The 21230-nt window shown below is 36.2% G+C and overlaps 2 protein-coding genes across 2 annotated transcripts; one reads left to right on the plus strand and one right to left on the minus strand.

Annotated features, from left to right (window-relative positions):
- Positions 1-773: 773 nt before the first annotated feature.
- LOC124795597 lies at positions 774-4080 on the minus strand. Its single transcript, XM_047259668.1, has 5 exons — positions 3865-4080; positions 2410-3760; positions 2201-2332; positions 1534-1720; positions 774-900 (listed from the first exon to the last, which is right to left on the minus strand). Exons 1-5 carry the CDS (start codon positions 4078-4080, stop codon positions 774-776), a joined length of 2013 nt encoding a protein of 670 aa, XP_047115624.1.
- Positions 4081-15269: 11189 nt separating this feature from the next.
- On the plus strand, positions 15270-19936 carry LOC124795598. The gene is made up of 3 exons (XM_047259669.1): positions 15270-15467; positions 19619-19668; positions 19717-19936. Exons 1-3 carry the CDS (start codon positions 15270-15272, stop codon positions 19934-19936), a joined length of 468 nt encoding a protein of 155 aa, XP_047115625.1.
- The last annotated feature ends 1294 nt before the right edge of the window (positions 19937-21230 follow it).

The following is a 21230-nucleotide window of genomic DNA, read 5'->3' on the forward strand; positions in this document are numbered from 1 at the left end:
CTGCTTTTGGTACTCTTCACATGTCAATTTTTTTTTTAAATTTCCTTCATGGCTAAATATCTAAACAGTCTGCACTGATTATTGCAGTGCTTGTAGTTGCTTTTGAAGTTTACAGTTGACAATATGGATTTTTTTAAAAGAAACTACACCACCTATTCAATACACATAAGGCGGGAAAATAAACCACATGTCATGTGTATTTCTTTGAATACAGTATCGGTACTGCTGAAAAAAGGGTGTAGCAATCTCCAATGCTTATTTTATGTAGGCTACCGTAACAGATGAAAGCAATTACTGACACAGCAGATATTCAAATGAAGGCTTTATTTCCTAGAAATCTTCTTCTATAACCTACAAGAATACTTCAGTACTCTGTTAAGTAAAAGTAATTCATAGAAGACAATGTAAAAATAGACAGTAAGCTTTAAAGAGTACTGAGATAGAATTAACTGTGTTATCAGTAACCCTGAAAATACTGTTTTCTAAGGAGACATCGACATTTAGTTTTCTCATAGTTTCCCGAAGGAATTCAAACTGAGTGCTATAATAGTTTCTGCAGATAGCATTTGTCAAACTTTTTCCGTAAGTCGCTCATTGCTAAGATTTGTAAGTAAAGTAAATTCTTATGCTGCATGTTATTCATATTACAATTATTATTACTGTTATTAGATGTGATTGTACTCTACTAACCAATGTTTTATGATTCAGTTTGTCCAGTTTTGATGCAGATAATTTTTTCTTCATGAATTCTATTTATTTATTTATTTATTTATTTATTTATTGAGTCCTTTGATCATATGTAGTACAGTGTACAGGATGATGTTGGACTTATTACTAAGTGCAAGATACATATTTAAATGATCATTTTTCAACATGCTACCAGTTTCAATAGTTGTAGTTCTTACAATCATACAATGTTAAAAATTACAGTAGCTTTAGTTCTTAACAGTTATTCTGGTCCAAGTATTCCTTTACTAAGTAAAAACAGTGGTACTGTAGATATTCTCTGACAGATCTTTCAAAAGCACTATAGTTTGTAAGCATTTTATACTATTTGATAGTCTATTATAGAGTTTAATACCCAGATAGCATGTACCTTTCTGATACAAACTGGTATTGGCTGGGGGTACAAGCAAGTTATATTTTATTCGAGTATTATAATCATGTATTTCTTTGTTTTTTAAAGTATTATCATCATTTCCAATCATACACTTTTTTACATACATTAGTGTGTCAACAATAAACATACATGGTAGAGCTAGTATATTCAGTGCTATAAATATTGGTTTGCAGGAATGTCGAGCACCACTCCCTGTCATAATCCTAATGGCTCTTTTTTGTATTCTGAAAGTCCCTTGAGCTGCTGGGGAATTTCCCCAGAATATGAGTCCATACTTGAGATGGGCATTGAAGTACGCATAATAGGCACACAATATTGCCTGTTCATTTATGGATTGTTTGAGAACCCTGAGAAGATAACAGCCCGTGTTCAGCTTGGCATTAATTTGTTCTATATGTTTGTCCCATTTTAACTCTCTTTGTATCCAGACGGGGTGTTGATTGATTTTTATTTCTGGATATATCAATGTGGTGTTTTGGTGGTTATGGAAATTTAAGGCTACTGTTTGGTTGTAGTTTATCATCAACTGATTTTCTGCTGTCCAGTTACTTAGATGTTTTGTAACTGTGTTTACTTCTTCTTGTATATCTTCATTTATTGCTGCTTTTACCAGTATTGTTGTGTCGTCAGCAAACAGTATTACTTTGTGGGAATCAATACGTATATCCAAATCATTGATATATAACAAGAAAAGTAGGGGTCCCATTACTGACCCTTGTGGTACCCCATAAGTGATTGGGCTTTCTGATGATACATATTCTGTGATTATTTGTGCTTTATCATCTATATGTCTAATGGATACTTTTTGTTTACGGTCACTGAGAAATGAACGAATCCAATCATTTGCCAACCCCCTAATTCCATAGTACTCTAGCTTCTTCAATAGGGTTTTGTGGTTTACCATATCAAAGGCTTTGGTTAGGTCCAAAAATATACCTGTTGTTTGTTGTTTTTCATCTATTGTTTTTAATACAGTAGATATGCATTCATAGATTGCTGCCTCCGTTGATTTCTTGCTTCTAAAGCCATGTTGAGTATTAGATAGCACACTATTTTTGTTTATAAACTTTAACAACTTACTACACATAATAACTTTTGAGAAACAGGATGTTAATGTAATGGGATGATAGTTTATTACTTCATCTTTGTCACCAGCTTTGAAAATAGGGATGACTTTTGATGTTTTTAGTTGATCTGGAAAGATGCCTGACTCTAGGGAACAGTTGCATAAGTGAGTAAGGGGGTCAATTATATTTTGTATACAGAGTTTTAGGATTCTGTTCGGTTACCATCAATTCCTGCTGAGTATGTTGTCTTTAGTTCTCTGACAGCCTTCAATGTCTCCTCCCTGCTTACTTGGTCCACAAACATTGAAAATTTATCACTGTTGCACTTGTTTACCACTTGATGCTGAGTTGAACTAAAATTAGTTTTTATTAAATTTTCAGCTATCCCAGTGAAGTATTTCTTGAATATGTTTGCTGTTTCTGTAGGCTGTAAAATCTTTTTATTGTTGTGTATCAAGACAATGTTCTCCTCAGCTCTCTTATTTTTGCCAGTTTCTTTTTTAATGATGTCCCACATAGCTTTCACTTTATTTGTAGAATTATTTATGTAGTAATCATTGTACACTCTTTTTGCCAGTTTAATGACCTTTTGTAAGATTTTAGTGTATGTTTTGTAGTGAGTATGCATTTCCTCAGTGGCATTATTTTCTTTGCACATTATGTGGAGCTCCCTTTTTTTCTGGCAAGAAGTTCTGATTCCCTTAGTAATCCAACCCTTTCCTCTTGTCTTCTCTCTTATATTTACCATTTTTTGAGGGAAGGCTGTATCAAAATGCTTTACCATTTTTTCTAGAAAAATATTGAATTTCGAATTCAGATTTTGCTTTTCATAGACATCAGACCAGTCTTCAGTATGCAATAGTGAGTTAAAGTGGTCAATGCTTTTCTGCCTGTAGATCCTTCTCTTGACCTTTAGTAAGTTATTCTCAACCGGTCTTCCTTCCTTTGTGGTGGTATGTATTTGAGCTTTGTGGTCACTGTATCCTCTGTTAAACACTTTTACTGACGACTCCAATTTCTCTTTATCAATCAGGATTTGATCTAAACCTGTCTGACTGGTTGGTGTTATTCTCGTTGCAACTTTAACTGTGGCTGTAAGGTTATGTGTTTTAATGAGATTGCCAAGGGCGGTTTTCTGTTTACATTTACTACGTAAATCGATGTTAAAGTCACCACATACTACAACATCACACCTTGTTTTATGCAGCTTATTTAAGAAAATTTCCATTTTTTCTAAAAATACCTCGAACTTTCCCGTTGGAGAGTGGTACACTGTAGCTATTATCAAACCTAATTTCGGAATTTTTATCACTGTCATCTCAAAGTCTTTTTCACAACTTAGGGAGGTGACATTATCTATTTTAGTAAACTCTGTATTATCTTTTACGTATATGGCTACACCTCCATAGTGACCACTAGGTCTACAATAGCACTCAGCCAGAGTGTAATTGTGTAGGCAGACAGATTTAATTAAGTTCTTGTCAAGCCAGTGTTCTGAAAGACACATTACGGAAATATCCTCTAGTTCATGCATTAATAAAATATTTAGTTCTTCTACTTTATTGCTTAGGGACTGAACATTTTGGTGAAAGATCTTTATTACAGAATTTGTGGGAAAATCTACAGTACCACCTACCTTCAGTTTAAATGTTTCTTGTTTGTGCAATTTGTAGCTACTGCTTTTGGCAGTAAAAAATCATTCAGATGATGAGGCTGCCTGATGTTTCTTCTAGTTGGGTGAGATGACGCCTCCCTAGTGATCCATTTCTCCAAGGTACTCTGACCTGCAATCTTTTTGTGCTTCTTGTCACTCTTGTTTACAAGACGGCAGATTTCTTCAGCCAAGAACTGTTTACCATGGTAATTCAAACGTAGGCCGTGACTGGTATGCATGTCTCTGTTTAATGTACTGACATCTATTAGCTTCACATAAGGATATTTTTTGCACAGTTCATTTATCTCAATGTTCACTCTTTCTATCAGTTTGGTTACACATGACCAGGGCGGTAAGTCATACCTGTGGGGTTGATTTACCACCTCACCATAGCAGTAACTGAGCAAATGGAAATTTGCAAGGAAACGTCTAAGATGAGAGAGATACCTAACATACGGGTACCAGTATCTGAAGGAGTGGTAGAATATGGGGTACCAGCAGAAATGTCAGGAACATCCAGCAGAGTTGAAGAGGAAACAGTTTCTCCAGATGAGAAAGCCTACAAACCTAGTGTAAACTCATGTGCACCTGAAACCTCCAATGATGAAGCTGTCAGCACATTTGACACACTTAATGCCTCATGCTCACTTGTAACTAGGACTGCAACCACACCAACAGCCAAGAACCATTCTACTAGATCCAGAAATTCATCAGCTGCTCTGCAGACATCTCAAAGGAAGAGCCTCAGGATAAGAAGAGCTGCTGTGCGTAGTGACTATTTTTTATGGGACCTTTGCAATTTGAAGAAGAAGAAAAGTCAGAATATTTACAGTGTCAGCAACAAGAAAGTACAAAGGTAAATAGCACAGCAAATCCACTACATGAAACTTTAACAGTTGTATACCAAAATGTGCAGGGACTAGAAAGTAAATTAGCTGAAATAGAAGTTCTATTAACTGACTATCTAACAGACATTAACATACTATGCATAAGTGAGCACTGGGTAAAAGAAATGCAAGCCTCTAGCATAATTATTCCAAATTTTGAAATGATTAGCAAATTTTGTAGAATCAGCAATAAAGGAGGTGGGACATGTATTTATGTTAGGACAGGGGTAGAATCAGAAGAAATTAAATGTAAACTAAAATGCACAGAAAAAGATTTTGAACATAGTATATGTGAGCTAACCAAATTAAAAATTACTGTTGTGTGTTTGTACCGATCACGATTGGGCAACTTTGCCATTTTTATGGAAAACCTTGAGGGACTGCTGAATGAACTTAAACATAATGTAATTGTTCTTGGTGATTTTAATGTTAACTTTAAGAATGATTGTAGTAAACAACAGCAACTGTGCAATCTGTTTTTGTGTCATAATATGATGGCAACTGTAAATGAAGTTACCAGATGCGGAAATATGTCTGAAACTGTAATAGATCAAGTATTTATAAACAAGGACAAGTGTGAATATAACACTGAAGTAATTGACACTGGTTTCTCGAATCACAAGGGTATCAAATTGAGTTTAAATGTCACATCTTACAAGGACCCTGTTATCAATAACAATTACAGAGAAAGGAGATTTATAAATGATGACAGCATAAGAATTTTTAATTACATTCTGGAAAATAACAACTGGGGTAGTGAATCAAGTGGTGATGTCAACAGAAAGTTTGACTCATTTCTTGAAAGCTACAAACACTGCTTCGGTGTTGCCTTTCCTATAAAAAGAGTCAAAACTAAACATAAAACCAAAACATGGGTTACACAGGGTATTAGAAAGTCATCAGACACTCTCAGAAAGTTAAATAAATCAGCCAGGAAGAATGTAGTACTGAAAGCACATGTGAAATGTTATAGAAGCCTGTACAAGAAAGTAATAATTGCAGCTAAGAAGCTTGATAATGATACCAATATTGAGAAAGGTAACAACAAAATGAAGTCAACTTGGGAGGTAATAAATAAAAATATAGGTAGACACAAAAGAAAAGATAACAGCTTTGTCATTAAAAGTGGGGGTAAAACTGTTAAGGACCCACTTCAGATTGCCAACATATTTAATGAACATTTCACAAATATAGCCATAAATTTAATTAAACCTAAATGCAATTCCAACAGCAAGGTAAAAATCCCCATGAATGACATGACAATGTTCCTTCATCCAGTATCTGATTCAGAGGTACTAAATGCTATAAATAAGTTAAAAAATAAAATGTCATGTGGGTGTGATGGGATTCCTGACAAAGTCATTAAGCAAAGTGCAAGAAACATAGCCTCGCATCTCACTGAAATTATAAATGAATCTTTTAAGACAGGGGTGTTCCCATCAAAACTTAAAATGTCTACTATAAAGCCACTTTACAAGAATGGTGATAAATATGATGTTAGTAACTTTAGGCCTTTATCAATGTTGTCAGGTTTCTCAAAAATAATAGAAAGGATAATGTATCAGAGACTATACAAATTTCTTATTAAGAATAGAATATTGGTTAATGCGCAAAATGGTTTCAGTAACAATAAATCAACAGAAGCAGCTATCTTCAATTTTTTATAACTTGTTCTAAATTCCATAAACAGAAAGGAATTAAATTGTGGATTGTTTTTAGACTTATCAAAGGCCTTTGATGTCATCGACCATAAGTTACTGCTTAGGAAGTTATATGCCTATGGGATACGTGGAGTTGCCCACAAATGGTTTGAATCGTATCTGTCAGACAGGTATCAGAAGGTGGAGATAAGCCAGGCAGATAGGACATATTCATCAAGATTCGAGAGAGTTTTGTATAGAGTACCCCAGGGATCTGTATTAGGGCCATTACTGTTTTTAATATTTATCAATGACCTACTAAGTCATCTATCTGAAGCAGAGGCAGTACTGTTTGCTGATGATACAAGTTTGTTTGTTAAAGCAAATAGTGAAGCTGACTTACAGGAAAAAGTCACATTAGCAACAGACGAAGCAGACAGATGGTTTAATGAAAACAGACTCATTGTGAATGCCAAAAAAACAATGTGGATCAACTTCAGACATATTACAAATAAAATAAAAACTTACCTTACAGTAGAACTGGGTAAGTGTAAGATTGAACAAGCATCATACACTAAATTCTTGGGAGTATGGTTTGATGAACACTTAAGATGGGAAAAGCATGTAATATCATTGAACAAAAAATTAAGTCAAACATGTTATATACTTAGAATGGTTAAAAGCTCATGTAATATTAAAACAGTGTTATGTGTTTATTTCTCTTTCATCCACAGTTTATTAAGATACGGCATACAGTTTTGGGGGAACATCAGTCTAACAAAACACTCATTTAGACTACAAAAGAAGGCAGTCAGAATAATAAAAGGTATAGGATATAGAGACTCTTGTAGGCAAGTTTTCAAAGAATTAAAAATCATGACACTACCATCTTTATACATATATGAAAGCATATGTTTCTTAAAAGAACACGAGAAATTTTCTACATTAAACGGAGAATTTCACAACTACGAAACAAGGAATAGGAATGATTTCCACAGAGAAATTCATAAAACAGCTATGTATCACAAAAGTGTACTATACCAACCCAAAATCCTCTACAGTGCTCTCCCCAAAGAACTAAAAATAATACCAAAACTGTACATATTTAAAAGAGAATTAAAAAACATGTTATTGAGCAATAGTTTTTACAGTATTGAAGAGTTTGTGAATCGTTGACAATAAAAGCACAGTTAATATTTCCCTGACATACTAAATATGTGTAATTGCTCACATTTAAATACTTGCTGTTTCTATGAAAGTGTGAAACTGTTAATGTAAGAATGTAAATAATCTTTGATGTGAGAATCACTAACCTTTTTTTTTTTTTGTACGTTGTTATCCTACTTGTGTATTTTTATGTTAATGTTCTAAAAGTTCTATTAAAATTGTAATGTCTAAGTGACATGTAAATTCAATTACAAATTTTCATGTATATTTATTTTAAATTGTAATGTTTATTGACAAGTCCTATATCATTTCGATGATGTACTACAAGGACGCTAATAAATTGAATTGAATTGAATTGAACGTTTGTTTTGTTTAATTTGGGCAGCACACTGTCGAGAACTGTGATGAGTATTTTACCTTTATCTCTGCCAACGTCGTTTGCGCCTGCACAAATCACGACACAGTCATTGAAGTCAAGGTTTTCACATGATTTTGCAAGAGACTTCGTAACTTCGTCCATTCCTGCCCCTGGCTTTATAAAGGCTTGTACGCTTAGGTTTGACTGTTTGTCTGTCACTTTTTCCGCCAGTTGACGACCGCGACTATCGGCAAAAATTAGGACTTTTTTGTCTTTTTTGCGTTGGTCATGTTTTGAAACACTAGTAGATTTCACGGAACGTGACTCCTGCTGTTTTTTAATAGTTTCTGGACTCACATGTTTTTCAGCTACACTGTTTCCAGACTCGTTTGGAGTTTTGTTTGAAGCAGTTCCTTTGATATGTCCAAGTTTTGTGCTTGTGGCTGCTGTACTTTTTTCGTTTACTTCACTGGTGTCCGATGTTGTTTGGAGCTTGTGTTGATAATGTTCTTCTTGATTATTACAGTCCCGATTTTCCAACTGTTTCTCTAGTTGGATTACAGTCCTTTTTAGTTCTTCTATTTCACTATTTCTTGCGGACATCACAATACTTAAGTCGTCACAATGTTTAGACTTGTTGTGCACTGAACTTGCTTCCGTCTTTTCACTTGCTTTCGATCTTGTGATGATTTCATGTACGTTTTTTACTTTTAACTTACAGCAATAACATTTCCCTGGTTGGATTAAACTAGTTTTTCTGCACTGGTTGCATAGAAACTCATTTTGTTTTATGATTTTCACGGAACTCGAATTTCGCGTACCTTTTTTCACCGCCATCTTGTTTAGATGTTTCTCTTTCTCTCTTCAGTACATTAAGCATCTGCACTCATAGTTCTATTCTCTATTATGTAAATATTTTGTCTGAATACCTGTTTAAAGCATCTGAGGCATTTATCTGGGCTCTTTGTCAACCACTGTTGACTTTTTGAATCCAGAGTATACTTTTCAGTCATTTTCTGTACATTAAAATTTTATAACTAAGTCTTCTTGCTGGAAGTCTGTGGATGTGAACATAAAAGTTTAACCTTCTTTGTAGGACATCTGCTGTGAGGATGCATAATTTTTCTATCAGTGTCTAGGATGTTAGCCTGTAGAAATCTTCTGTTCTCTTTGGGCTGAGAACCTTTCTCATAACATTGCACTCCTCTTTCTGGTGATCTTCATATTCCCTTTACTTGAGGTTTTAAGGATGACATCACAGTCATGAAGCACAATCATTCTCATGGAAACGAACATGACATATGTATATATATTTATACAAAGAGTGTTTTGAAAGGAAGTACAATTTTCAAATTTCATCATTGAAGCACTGCAGTTGGCGTTTGGCACATCTGTGCTGAGTATCACAATCTGTTGGTAAGCCACAGACGCCATTACAGAGTCATTTTCTTTTTTTTTTTTTTTTTTTTTTTTTTTTTTTTTTTTTTTTTTTTTTTTTTTTTTGCCTGAGGTACTTGCTCACTGAAATTTTCCCTGTGATTCATTTTCTCATTGATAAAGGCATGAAGGCAGCTGGAATTCATCATCAGAAAAGATGATAAGGGGGACAAGAAAGGAGCCTCCACGAAGAGTATGTGAATGCAATACACATACTAGGGGGTCCCCTGGGCGGTTGTATACCGGCCGATCCTTTCACTCCAGAAGCAAAATGACAATCCTAAAGTAAAGGACCTTATCAGGCCCAGCACTGACGATTATCAGATAAGTGAAGGTAAGCTTAAACATTATGAGTGATGGGATGGTATGCAACTGGGTAAGAGCTTTTAAAGATGGCTGTATGAATGTGCAGGATGAGAAATGAAGTGGGCAATCTCCAGTCATTGATGACGGTTTGTGTGCAGAAAGTTGAAAAAGTGAGAGAGAACTGACACAAGATTTTGACATCATGTAATGAGCTTCCTCAAGAAGTTTGCTTTATGCAACTGTTGCATAATGCTTAAATTATCATAAGTTATGCCCATGCTACTAACTGAAAATGCTGAGAGGTGCATAAAAGCAACTGTTAACCTAGTTCTTTGACTTCCATAGAGTGGTACAGTGAGGAAGATGATGAGTTTCTAAGCCAAATTGTCATAGGCATTTAAAAACTGGTAGCTAATGTCACACATGAATGATAGCAGCAGTCCAGGAATAGCAGCATTCAACATCACACTGGAACGTGAAGTTCAAGCAAACAATTTCAGCTCAGAAAATTATGTGTACTGGTTTTTGGAACAGGAAGGGGACATACTTGTAGATTTTTGCCTTCTGATGAAGCCATAAAGTCTGCAACTTTTGTGAGACCTTAAAAAAGCTGTGGCATTCAATCCAAAACAAAAGGTGTGGCATGCTGAGATAGTGAAATGTTTCAGTTCATGACAAGATCTGTCCACATGCAGCCAATTGAACTCTGGAGCAGATTGGATCATTTGGCTGAGAACAATATGATCACCATCCAGACAGCTTAAATCTAGTGGCCAGTAACTACAACGTGTTCATGAATTTGAAGAAGCATCTAGTTGTTTAGTGGCACAACAACAATGAAGATGTCAAAATGACCATGTTGAAATGATTGTCTAATCAGGTGGCAGATTTCTACAGGTATAGTGTTCAACAGATGGTTGAACTATATGTGTCTTAATATTAGTGAAATTATATAGAAAACTAAAGTACAGGCTTCATGTAAACATAAATTTGCTGAGAAAACTCTACTTGCTTTCTGTTTTATTTTGTTATGGTATTTACTTGAAAGGCACACCCCATATTATTATCATTATTATTATTATTATTATTATCATTATTTCTGTATTTTACAGTCAATGTTTCATTATTCTAAAGAGGGTAAAAAGGAACACATGTCCAAAAAATTAGATTCATAAAAAATTCAAAATGGTTAATTAGGACTGGCTGGATGGCAAATCCAAGGCTGTAGCAGCATGTAAAAACTAGGAGAAAGGTACACACTACCAACAGGAAGATTGAAAGGATGTTTGGAGAAAAGAGATGCATCAAAATTCTTGACAGGATTCAGATAGCACAACAGTGTTAACCCTCAGGTTGGTGTGTCTGTATATAAAGAGTGCCAATCAAAATTAAACTGTTTTGAGTCATTCCATTAGTGTTTCACAATTGTGAGCCCCTACCAATTCCTTCATCATTGCTTCAGCTAACACAGCAATAAAATGTATTGTCATAACTCCACGTGAGCAATTAATATAAAATAAAAAGCATGCTGCCTAAGAAAAAATTTACGTTCTGTGTAAGAAAATGACATTTTATCAGCTAGCAGCACAATGCCACAATGAGACAGTTGTCTATGAGATAATTAGTATAGATGTAAGCACTTGGCTATGATATGATGCAAATACACTGTTTAATCCTTTGAGTCGGTCATTATTGTGGAGTAACGCTGCCACAATGAGACAGTTGTCTATGAGATAATTAGTATAGATGTAAGCACTTGGCTATGATATGATGCAAATACACTGTTTAATCCTTTGAGTTGGTCATTATTGTGGAGTAACAGCTGTCCATGGCAACAGAGACACATAACAAAAGTTTATTTTATTATTATTTAATTAAACAGTTATTTAGTTCATACAACATAAGTTTAGTTTATCGTTGTTTCATTGAACTGAGATTAAACTGTCATTTTGCTCATATGTTTACCTCCATTACACAAAAACAGCTATTTTTCACATGTGTACAAAGTACGCAGTGCGCCCTTTCATGTTATGAAAAATAACACACTCACTCAAGGGTTAAAAAAAAGGAAGGAAAACTGAAAGGTATACACAGAGGGCCTTTGTAGAGGAAACAAACTTGAGAACAAAATTATAAAAAAAAAGAAGAGGAAATAGGTGAAAATGGGATGGGAGACATGTAACAGTAAAAAGAATTTCACAGAGTGCTGAGAGACATCATTGGAAGAAAGGCTCCAGGAGTAGACAACATTCGGTCAGAACTACTGACAACCTTGGGAGAGCCAGCCATGACAGAACTACTCCATTTGGTGTGCAAGGTGTATGAGACAGGCAAAATATCCTCAGACATCAAAAAGAATATAATACCCAATTCCAAGCACAGCAGGGGCTGACAGGTTTAAACTTCCAGTTTAGTAAGTCATGGCTGCAAAATACTAACAGAAATTATTTACAGAAGAATGGAAAAAATTGGTAGAAGCTGACCCTGGGGAATATCAATTTGTGCTCTGTAGAAACGCAGAAACACACAAGGCAATACTTACACTATGGTTTGTCTTACAATCTAGGTTAAAGAAAGGCAAGCCTGTTTTTAAAGCATACGTTCATTTAAGGACATGTTAAATGTATCATTTACCTCACTTATCCTATAAATTGGATTCCAATCTATTTGTTATAGATGGCAATTGAGTGGGAAAGAGTTTCAGTGTTTATACGTCTAAAGGACTGGTAGGTGTGGGAAACTGTGCTGCAGAAACCTTAAGCAGTTCGACATCATGGTCAGAAGGGCCATTAATGACTTGGCATATACTTACATTGTTGATTCTGTTCGTGTCAATAAAAGTGTTGTCTATCAGACTTTTTCAATTTTCTGTAACTCTAGTAGGGCAGTTAACCATAGCAGCCAAGTTGTAAGAGTTCATTAAATGTAACAGGTCAGTCCTATTGTTTCTGTTAGTTAAGAATTAAAGACCACACCAACTATTAAATTTCTGAATTTGGAAAAAAGCTTGCCCAGAAGTGTTTCTAACTACTCAGAAAAATACAAAATTTCCCTGCTGGAGCTCTGTAAATTGTAAGCGCTATGACTGACAGGTTCTTTGCATTGATTTCAATCCCACAGACTACAAAGTGTTGATCTGTAGAATATTTGCTTAAATCTAAAGCTTTATAAATAATTTTGTTGTTGATATAAATTACAGCACCACCTTTCTCTCTACTTATTCTACAACATTAAGTAGCTAAATTATACTATTCAAGTTACAACCCTTAAGTTCCATTTGCCATATGATGGTCTGCAAGGTATTAGACATATGCATGATCAACAAAACCCATATCACCTAGATTTATAGATAGAGAATCGAATTTATTTTGGAGACCTCTGACATTTTGATGAAAAATAATAAGATTGTTAGAGTTACCTTCACTGTCCTGTGGTGAGTCCCTTTGTATGTTAACACCATATTTCACTGTTTCACTTAGAATTGAATTGTCCCTAGTGTGGCCTATGTTGCAGCCAGCAGTTTGTTCACTTGATGATGTCTCTGTGATTGTGAGAGTTCCAGCCATAAAGAATCACTGCCTCTCATTGGCACTCTTCTTACTCTCATAGAGATTTGTGATGCAGTTTTTTTCACTTCTACGTACAGCAGCAGAAATACTTCCAAGCTCTTTAGGTCCTTTGGATGAAGAATCAGATGACATTGATGTTTCTGTGGATGAAGTATGTGAGGGCTTTATATTATTGTTGTTGTTAGACCATGAAGAAGCCTTTACCATGTGTAGAGAAGCTATTATCTCTAAATTTAGAAATGTTAGGCTTCTATGTAATATGTATATATTTGTGTGTCCCCTGCATTCTTATTTTGTTTCCTTGATAGACTGGTATGGAATACCTCCCACAACACATTAGGTGACTTTTCTGACAGAGCAGGTTGAAAGAGTTCTTAGTACTTCAGTCCAGTTCCATGGTTTTGTTATTATTGATGCAATGTTTCTGCATAATCTGAACTTCCCAGTGCTGTATATGTGCAGCTCATGGTTTGTGTAGTCACTTCTTTGCAAAAACAAATTGGCATCAATTACCTTCACATTAGCAAATCTTGATATGTTCATTACATATATGTTAAAATTATACACTGGCTGTTTCTGGTATGTCATAAGGGTAAGTAATGGTACACACTAATAAATTTGTTTGATCAAGTTAAAGATCACCTTTTCTAAATCATGCAAAATATTGGTTTTGTTATGACTGTCATTCATTCCTGCAAGAATAATAACTACATCATCATGTTTGAAGTCCCTAGTTAGTTCAAATGCTTCTTCCACTATATTCCCAAGTAATTCATTAAATTTACACATAGAAGTTGTGCAATACTTAGTTTTTACGAAGTCATTTAGCAAGGATGTACATTTTCTGTCATGACTGTCTTTATTTGTATACTGACTATTTAGAGGTCTTTGTCATATTTTTAGTATGCCTGCCTTATTTTTCACTTGGGGCAATATTTCTGTTTCACTGATTTCACCCACTAAGGCACTAAAACGATTATTTGCACTCACACGATTTAGTTGCTGAGAAATGAGATTTTTTACCATCTTTTTAGGCTGGCTCAAAGTCATCTAGGATTTCACATTCACTTTGCTGCTCTTTGTGCAACAATTTTTCATATTCAAATTTTAATATTTACAACTCTTCTAACTACACTGAAATTATTTCTTTCTTGCTGTCTTTAGAGTTATTTTTTACACATTTATTACATATCCATGAGCATTTGCATTTACATGAATATAGTGGTAAACAACTTTACATTTACAGCATAGTATACATTTAATGAGTTTCACTCCACATAAACACAGGTTTCTATCCATTTCTTCTTGCAGAGCAGTTTTATGGCTGTATGATGAAGTTGATGCTAAACAAACTATAGACCAAATCTTCATTGACAAATCAAAATGTGGCTTTAAATTTGAGGTACTGGATATGGGTTTCTCTGGTCATCAAGCAGTTAAATTAACTTTAGATAAATCTCATGAAAAAAGTAACAACAGGTGATATATTCAGAGAAGATTAATTAATGATCACAGCATTAGGATTTTTAATCTAATGTTAAAAAATGTAAACTGGGACATGGAAAGCAATAGTTCTGTAGATATAAAATTCAACAAGTACTCGCCAAATTATAAATTCTGCTATGATATTTCATTCCCTCTGAAGAGAATGAAAATAAACAAAAAAGCAAACTCTGGATAACAAGTGAAATCAAAGAGTCTTCGGAAAGTCTTAGAATGCTATATAAGTGTGCAAAGCAAAATACTATCTTGAAACCATATGCCAAGCGTAATAGGAAAAAGCACAGGGAAGCTATAATTGCTGCAAAAAGGAAGCGCAGTGATTCATACATCAGAAAGGGTAACAACAAAATGAAATCTATGTGGAAAGTTATTAACAATCATACAGGCAAACATGAAAGGGCAAGTAATAAAATCACCACAAAACACAAAAATGAAATTGTTGATTTTCCACTTCTAATAGCTAATATATTTAATGATCATTATATTAACGTATCCCAAAACCTGAACACCGTTAAATATAATCCAGAGACAAAGGTAAAAACTCCAATAAATGAAAGGACAATGTACTTATATCCAGTAACACCCAAAGAAGTACAATCGGCTATCAACAAACTAAAGAGTAAAATGAGCTGCGGATTTGATGGCATCCCTGACCAAATTATTAGATATAGTACCAATAATGTTGTCGCTCAGCATGTGGACATAATCAATGACTCTTTTGAATCTGGAGTGTTTCCAAATAAACTTAAGCAGTCAACAGTAATACCAGTTTATTAAAGTGGTGAAAAGTTTGCCATTGAAAATTTCAGACCTCTATCAGTTTTATCTGTAGTTAAGAAATAAAATTCTTGTAAATGCACGGAATGGTTTCAGAAAAGGCAAATCTACACAAACAGCTCTCTTCAGTTTCCTAAAACTTGTTTACAAAGCTATTGAGGACAAGGAACTGATCTGTGGGTTGTTTTTGGACCTTTCCAAAGAAAACAAATAGTACAAATTTTTCAGGATGGGAATGTGTACACTTCTGAACATAAAAAAGTTAATTATGGGGTGCCCCAGGGCTCGGTATTGGGACCACTATTATTCTTGATATTTATTAATGATCTACCTCAACAGTTTTCAACAGCTGATACCATATTATTTGCTGATGATACCAGCTTCATTATAAAAGGAAAAAATGATTACGAGATACAGCAAAAAATCAACAAAACAGCACTAGTGGCAGAAAAATGGTTTAAAGATAACTGTCTAGTTGTCAGTGACAAGAAAACTGTATGAAATGATAATTAAATCAAAACCCGACACTGTCGACAGGCTTTGATATACATCAATGGGGACAGTTGTAAAAATATGTGCCCCGACCGCAACTCGTACCCGGTATCTCATGCTTACATGGCAGACACTCTATTCATCTGAGTCACCGAGGGCACAGAGGATAGTGCGACTGCAGGGACTTATCCCTTGCATGCTCCCCGTGAGACCCACATTCCCAACTTAATGTCCACACACTACATTCGTAGTGTAACGGGCAGGGGCATGTAACAGAGTATTCCATACAAGATGTGGTGAGCACCTAAATAGCTTATGAACATCACTTCTAAGCAAAACTAAACTTGTGGCTGTTAAAAATAGATTGAGTTGTGCAATAAAATGGTACATAGATTTCAGTTTAAAGAGTCAATGCAGGGAAACTCAGAGCAGTAACCAAGCGTGACATACATTTCATTTGGTCAGAACAATTTGCAGTGAACAAGTAAAGAAAATGTAGTAAAAGAAGCAATAAGCATCCCCCCCCCCCTCAATAACAAGAATGATTTAACATTATTACATGTTACTGCACATTCCTAAGAAGTAGGCTTAATGAATTACGTTATTGGTCACACAAAATTAACTACAACATGTTTATTTGCCTTAATATAATGGAATGGGCTTTATGTCTCATACATAATACTGATATGTGTAGTTATATACACAATTACAGATGTTAACCTTACACTTTAAATTTAACATATGTTCACATTTTTCATCAAAAAATTCTGATACATTATAAATTGAATTTTCAAACAGTCAGCTGTACAGTTTTCTTTGAAATAGTTCAGAAGCCATGGACCATGTTGAAGGTCATAATTTGTTGAAGATTATTGGAGCACTGATGCGGATGACTGGGCTGTTTTTACTAGTCTGTATCCCAGAATATCCATTTTAACTTTTCCTCTGCACTGTGCTGGTGTATAGCTCCCCTTATACGAAATTCTTTCATATTTGTTTTAATGTATAGTGATGAGAAATATACACTCCTGGAAATTGAAATAAGAACACCGTGAATTCATTGTCCCAGGAAGGGGAAACTTTATTGACACATTCCTGGGGTCAGATACATCACATGATCACACTGACAGAACCACAGGCACATAGACACAGGCAACAGAGCATGCACAATGTCGGCACTAGTACAGTGTATATCCACCTTTCGCAGCAATGCAGGCTGCTATTCTCCCATGGAGACGATCGTAGAGATGCTGGATGTAGTCCTGTGGAACGGCTTGCCATGCCATTTCCACCTGGCGCCTCAGTTGGACCAGCGTTCATGCTGGACGTGCAGACCGCGTGAGACGACGCTTCATCCAGTCCCAAACATGCTCAATGGGGGACAGATCCGGAGATCTTGCTGGCCAGGGTAGTTGACTTACACCTTCTAGAGCACGTTGGGTGGCACGGGATACATGCGGACGTGCATTGTCCTGTTGGAACAGCAAGTTCCCTTGCCGGTCTAGGAATGGTAGAACGATGGGTTCGATGACGGTTTGGATGTACCGTGCACTATTCAGTATCCCCTCGACGATCACCAGTGGTGTACGGCCAGTGTAGGAGATCGCTCCCCACACCATGATGCCGGGTGTTGGCCCTGTGTGCCTCGGTCGTATGCAGTCCTGATTGTGGCACTCACCTGCACGGCGCCAAACACGCATACGACCATCATTGGCACCAAGGCAGAAGCGACTCTCATCGCTGAAGACGACACGTCTCCATTCGTCCCTCCATTCACGCCTGTCGCGACACCACTGGAGGCGGGCTGCATGATGTTGGGGCGTGAGCGGAAGACGGCCTAACGGTGTGCGGGACCGTAGCCCAGCTTCATGGAGACGGTTGCGAATGGTCCTCGCCGATACCCCAGGAGCAACAGTGTCCCTAATTTGCTGGGAAGTGGCGGTGCGGTCCCCTACGGCACTGCGTAGGATCCTACGGTCTTGGCGTGCATCCGTGCGTCGCTGCGGTCCGGTCCCAGGTCGACGGGCACGTGCACCTTCCCCCGACCACTGGCGACAACATCGATGTACTGTGGAGACCTCACGCCCCACGTGTTGAGCAATTCGGCGGTACGTCCACCCGGCCTCCCGCATGCCCACTATACGCCCTCGCTCAAAGTCCGTCAACTGCACATACGGTTCACGTCCACGCTGTCGCGGCATGCTACCAGTGTTAAAGACTGCGATGGAGCTCCGTATGCCACGGCAAACTGGCTGACACTGACGGCGGCGGTGCACAAATGCTGCGCAGCTAGCGCCATTCGACGGCCAACACCGCGGTTCCTGGTGTGTCCGCTGTGCCGTGCGTGTGATCATTGCTTGTACAGCCCTCTCGCAGTGTCTGGAGCAAGTATGGTGGGTCTGACACACCGGTGTCAATGTGTTCTTTTTTCCATTTCCAGGAGTGTATATAAAGATTTCCATCTGTAAGTATATTGAGTTTTCTAGGAGAGGTTGACAGTGATCTGCTGGTCAAGCCCTACACATTACTTTTATAACTTTCTTGTGTATCCTCAATGTATCACTCATGTGTGTGGAGTGGCCCCATACTAGCAGTCCACAAGAAATGTCAGACTGGGACAGCCCAAAATGTGTCAATCTTAAATAATTAGGAGTAACTAAACCTCTCAGTTTCCATGCTAGGTATGCTATCCTTGATATTCTTTTGCAAATGTACCTGATGTGTTCTCCACACCTCAATTATGAGTCTATATGGAATTCTAAAAGTTTAGCTGTTCAAGTTTCTATATCATTAGATAGTCCAGGTAGAGGATTCTTGGTCTTGTCAGGATTACACAGCAGTTTGTCATAGAAGACCATTTTACTGCAACTTTTAGTGATTTTAGTGACATGTTTGGTAATGTTGATGTGTCCCGGTGAGTAGCAATTGTTGTTGTGTTATCTGCATAGCAGACCACAGATTGAGGAACATGATGTGGCAAATCATTGCAGGCAATTATGAAAGGGAATGGTCCAAGTACTGATCCCTAGGGTACACTTTGTCTACAATTTCCATTAGAAAATGTCTGTTTCTCACTATTGTCTCACGACATATTGGTTTCTGTGTTTTAAGTATGAAGTAATTACTATTAATGCTGTAAAATGTACTTGACAAAATTCAAGTTTCTCAATCAATATTTCATAAGGCATACAATCAAAGGCCTTACTTAGTTAACATAAAACCAGCGAGGCTTTATCCCCATTTTGAAAAATAGTGATTATCTGGTTTACAATGTCAAGAACAGCTGAAGTAGCGTGTTTTCCTCGTCTGTGATCAAACTGTTTGTCCAAAAGGAGTTTATTTTCTTCAAAGTAATCACTTATTTGATTGTGTATACGAGTTCCAGATATTTTGGAAATTATGGGAACCATTGAGAATGGACGATAATCTTCAGGGACATTTTTGTCTCCATTTTTAAACATTGGTATAACTTTTGAAAATTTAAAAATGCAGTGACACTCAATATTAAGTGGTTGATCATTTATATCAAACAGAAATATATGGCACCTAAGGCAGAAACTTGTGGTACTCCTGTGACATGATTTTCGACTCAAAGTTCCTCTCTGTAATGATATAATGACTCTTTGTCTTTGGTTATATAGGTTGGAGTTAAACCAACAGACCCAACGCAATTTCCTCCTGCATTTCCAAAGTATTAAAAGAAAATTATGTATAATGAACCTACAAATTTTTTTTGTAGAAACGAAGTCCTATGCAGTGAACAACATGTATTCAGAAATAAGAGGTCAACAACAACTGCTATTTATGAGTACATGAAATCCATATTGAGCCTTATGGACAAAAAACTAGAATTAACAGGAGTATTTATTGAACTGTCAAAAGGTTTTGACATGGTGGACCATAAGATTCTGCTGTCAATCCTTGAAACATATGGTATTCAAGGTCTGTCCAACAACTAGATCAGTTCCTTTCTGAGCAGTTGTGAGCAGTTGGTGGGCATCAACCTAAAAACGGCATTGGAATACTTACCAGACTTTAAAGGAAGTAAATATGGTGTTCCCCAAGGATCAGTAGTGGGACCCCCTTCTGTTCCTTCTGTATATAAACAATCTCAGCTTAAATGTGGATGCACATAAAACAATCATAGTTGCAGATGACACCACAATTCTACTAAAAGGATGCAGTAAAGAACAAGTACTGCAATCAGTAAACAGTCACAAAACAACTTAGCTGCTAGGTACAGAATAATCAGTTCCCCAAGGATCAGTAGTGGGACCCCCTTCTGTTCCTTCTGTATATAAACAATCTCAGCTTAAATGTGGATGCACATAAAACAATCATAGTTGCAGATGACACCACAATTCTACTAAAAGGATGCAGTAAAGAACAAGTACTGCAATCAGTAAACAGTCACAAAACAACTTAGCTGCTAGGTACAGAATAATCAGATTGTAATAAATAGTAAAAAACTACTGCATCAAAATTCCGCATTGCTCCAAACAAGGACATGTTTATTCTGTTGGTCTCTATCAATGATGAACTAGTTAGTAACTGTACAGAAACCAAATTCCTTGGGTTAAAGCTGCAGAGCAATGTTAAATTGAATCAGCGTATTGAATACCTTAATGCAGAACTGAGCAAGACATGTTATTTTTTTGCTCACTAAAATCATGCTGTAGTGAGAAAATAGTAATGAATGCATACCATGGATACTTCTATTCTCACCTTAAATATGTAGGTAGTCTCTTTCTGCGTAACTCTAAAATGGTTAATAGCAGTTTCAAACTACAAAAAAGGGCCATTAGAATTGGATGGAAACCTAGAGATTCTTGCAAACCTCTGTTTAAGATACTTTGTATCATTCCCTTACCATGTGTATTCATAATGGAAATCCTTATATTCTTTAAAGTAAATATAACAGGTAAGAACTACAGACTGCGAAAAACTGTGATATTCATGATAATTTTACCAGAAAAAAACAAAAATTTACATATAATCCAAACCATAACATCTCTGTGTCAGAAACGTACTTTCCACATCGAAGTTAAACTATATAACAAACTTCCCAAAAATATAAAAGCTATTACTGAGGTCAATATCTTTGGAAAATCTCTGAAGTCATAGTTACAGCATCACTGCTTTTACTCCATTTAAGAATATTTACATTTATGAAGTGTGCTATATAAATACTTAATTCATAAAGTGTTTTATTCTAATCTTAAATAAGTATGCCTATAAATCACTTTCAGAAGT

The sequence above is a fragment of the Schistocerca piceifrons genome, chromosome 4 (genome assembly GCF_021461385.2).
Source record: "Schistocerca piceifrons isolate TAMUIC-IGC-003096 chromosome 4, iqSchPice1.1, whole genome shotgun sequence".
In the NCBI taxonomy this organism is placed as follows: Eukaryota; Metazoa; Arthropoda; class Insecta; order Orthoptera; family Acrididae; genus Schistocerca; species Schistocerca piceifrons.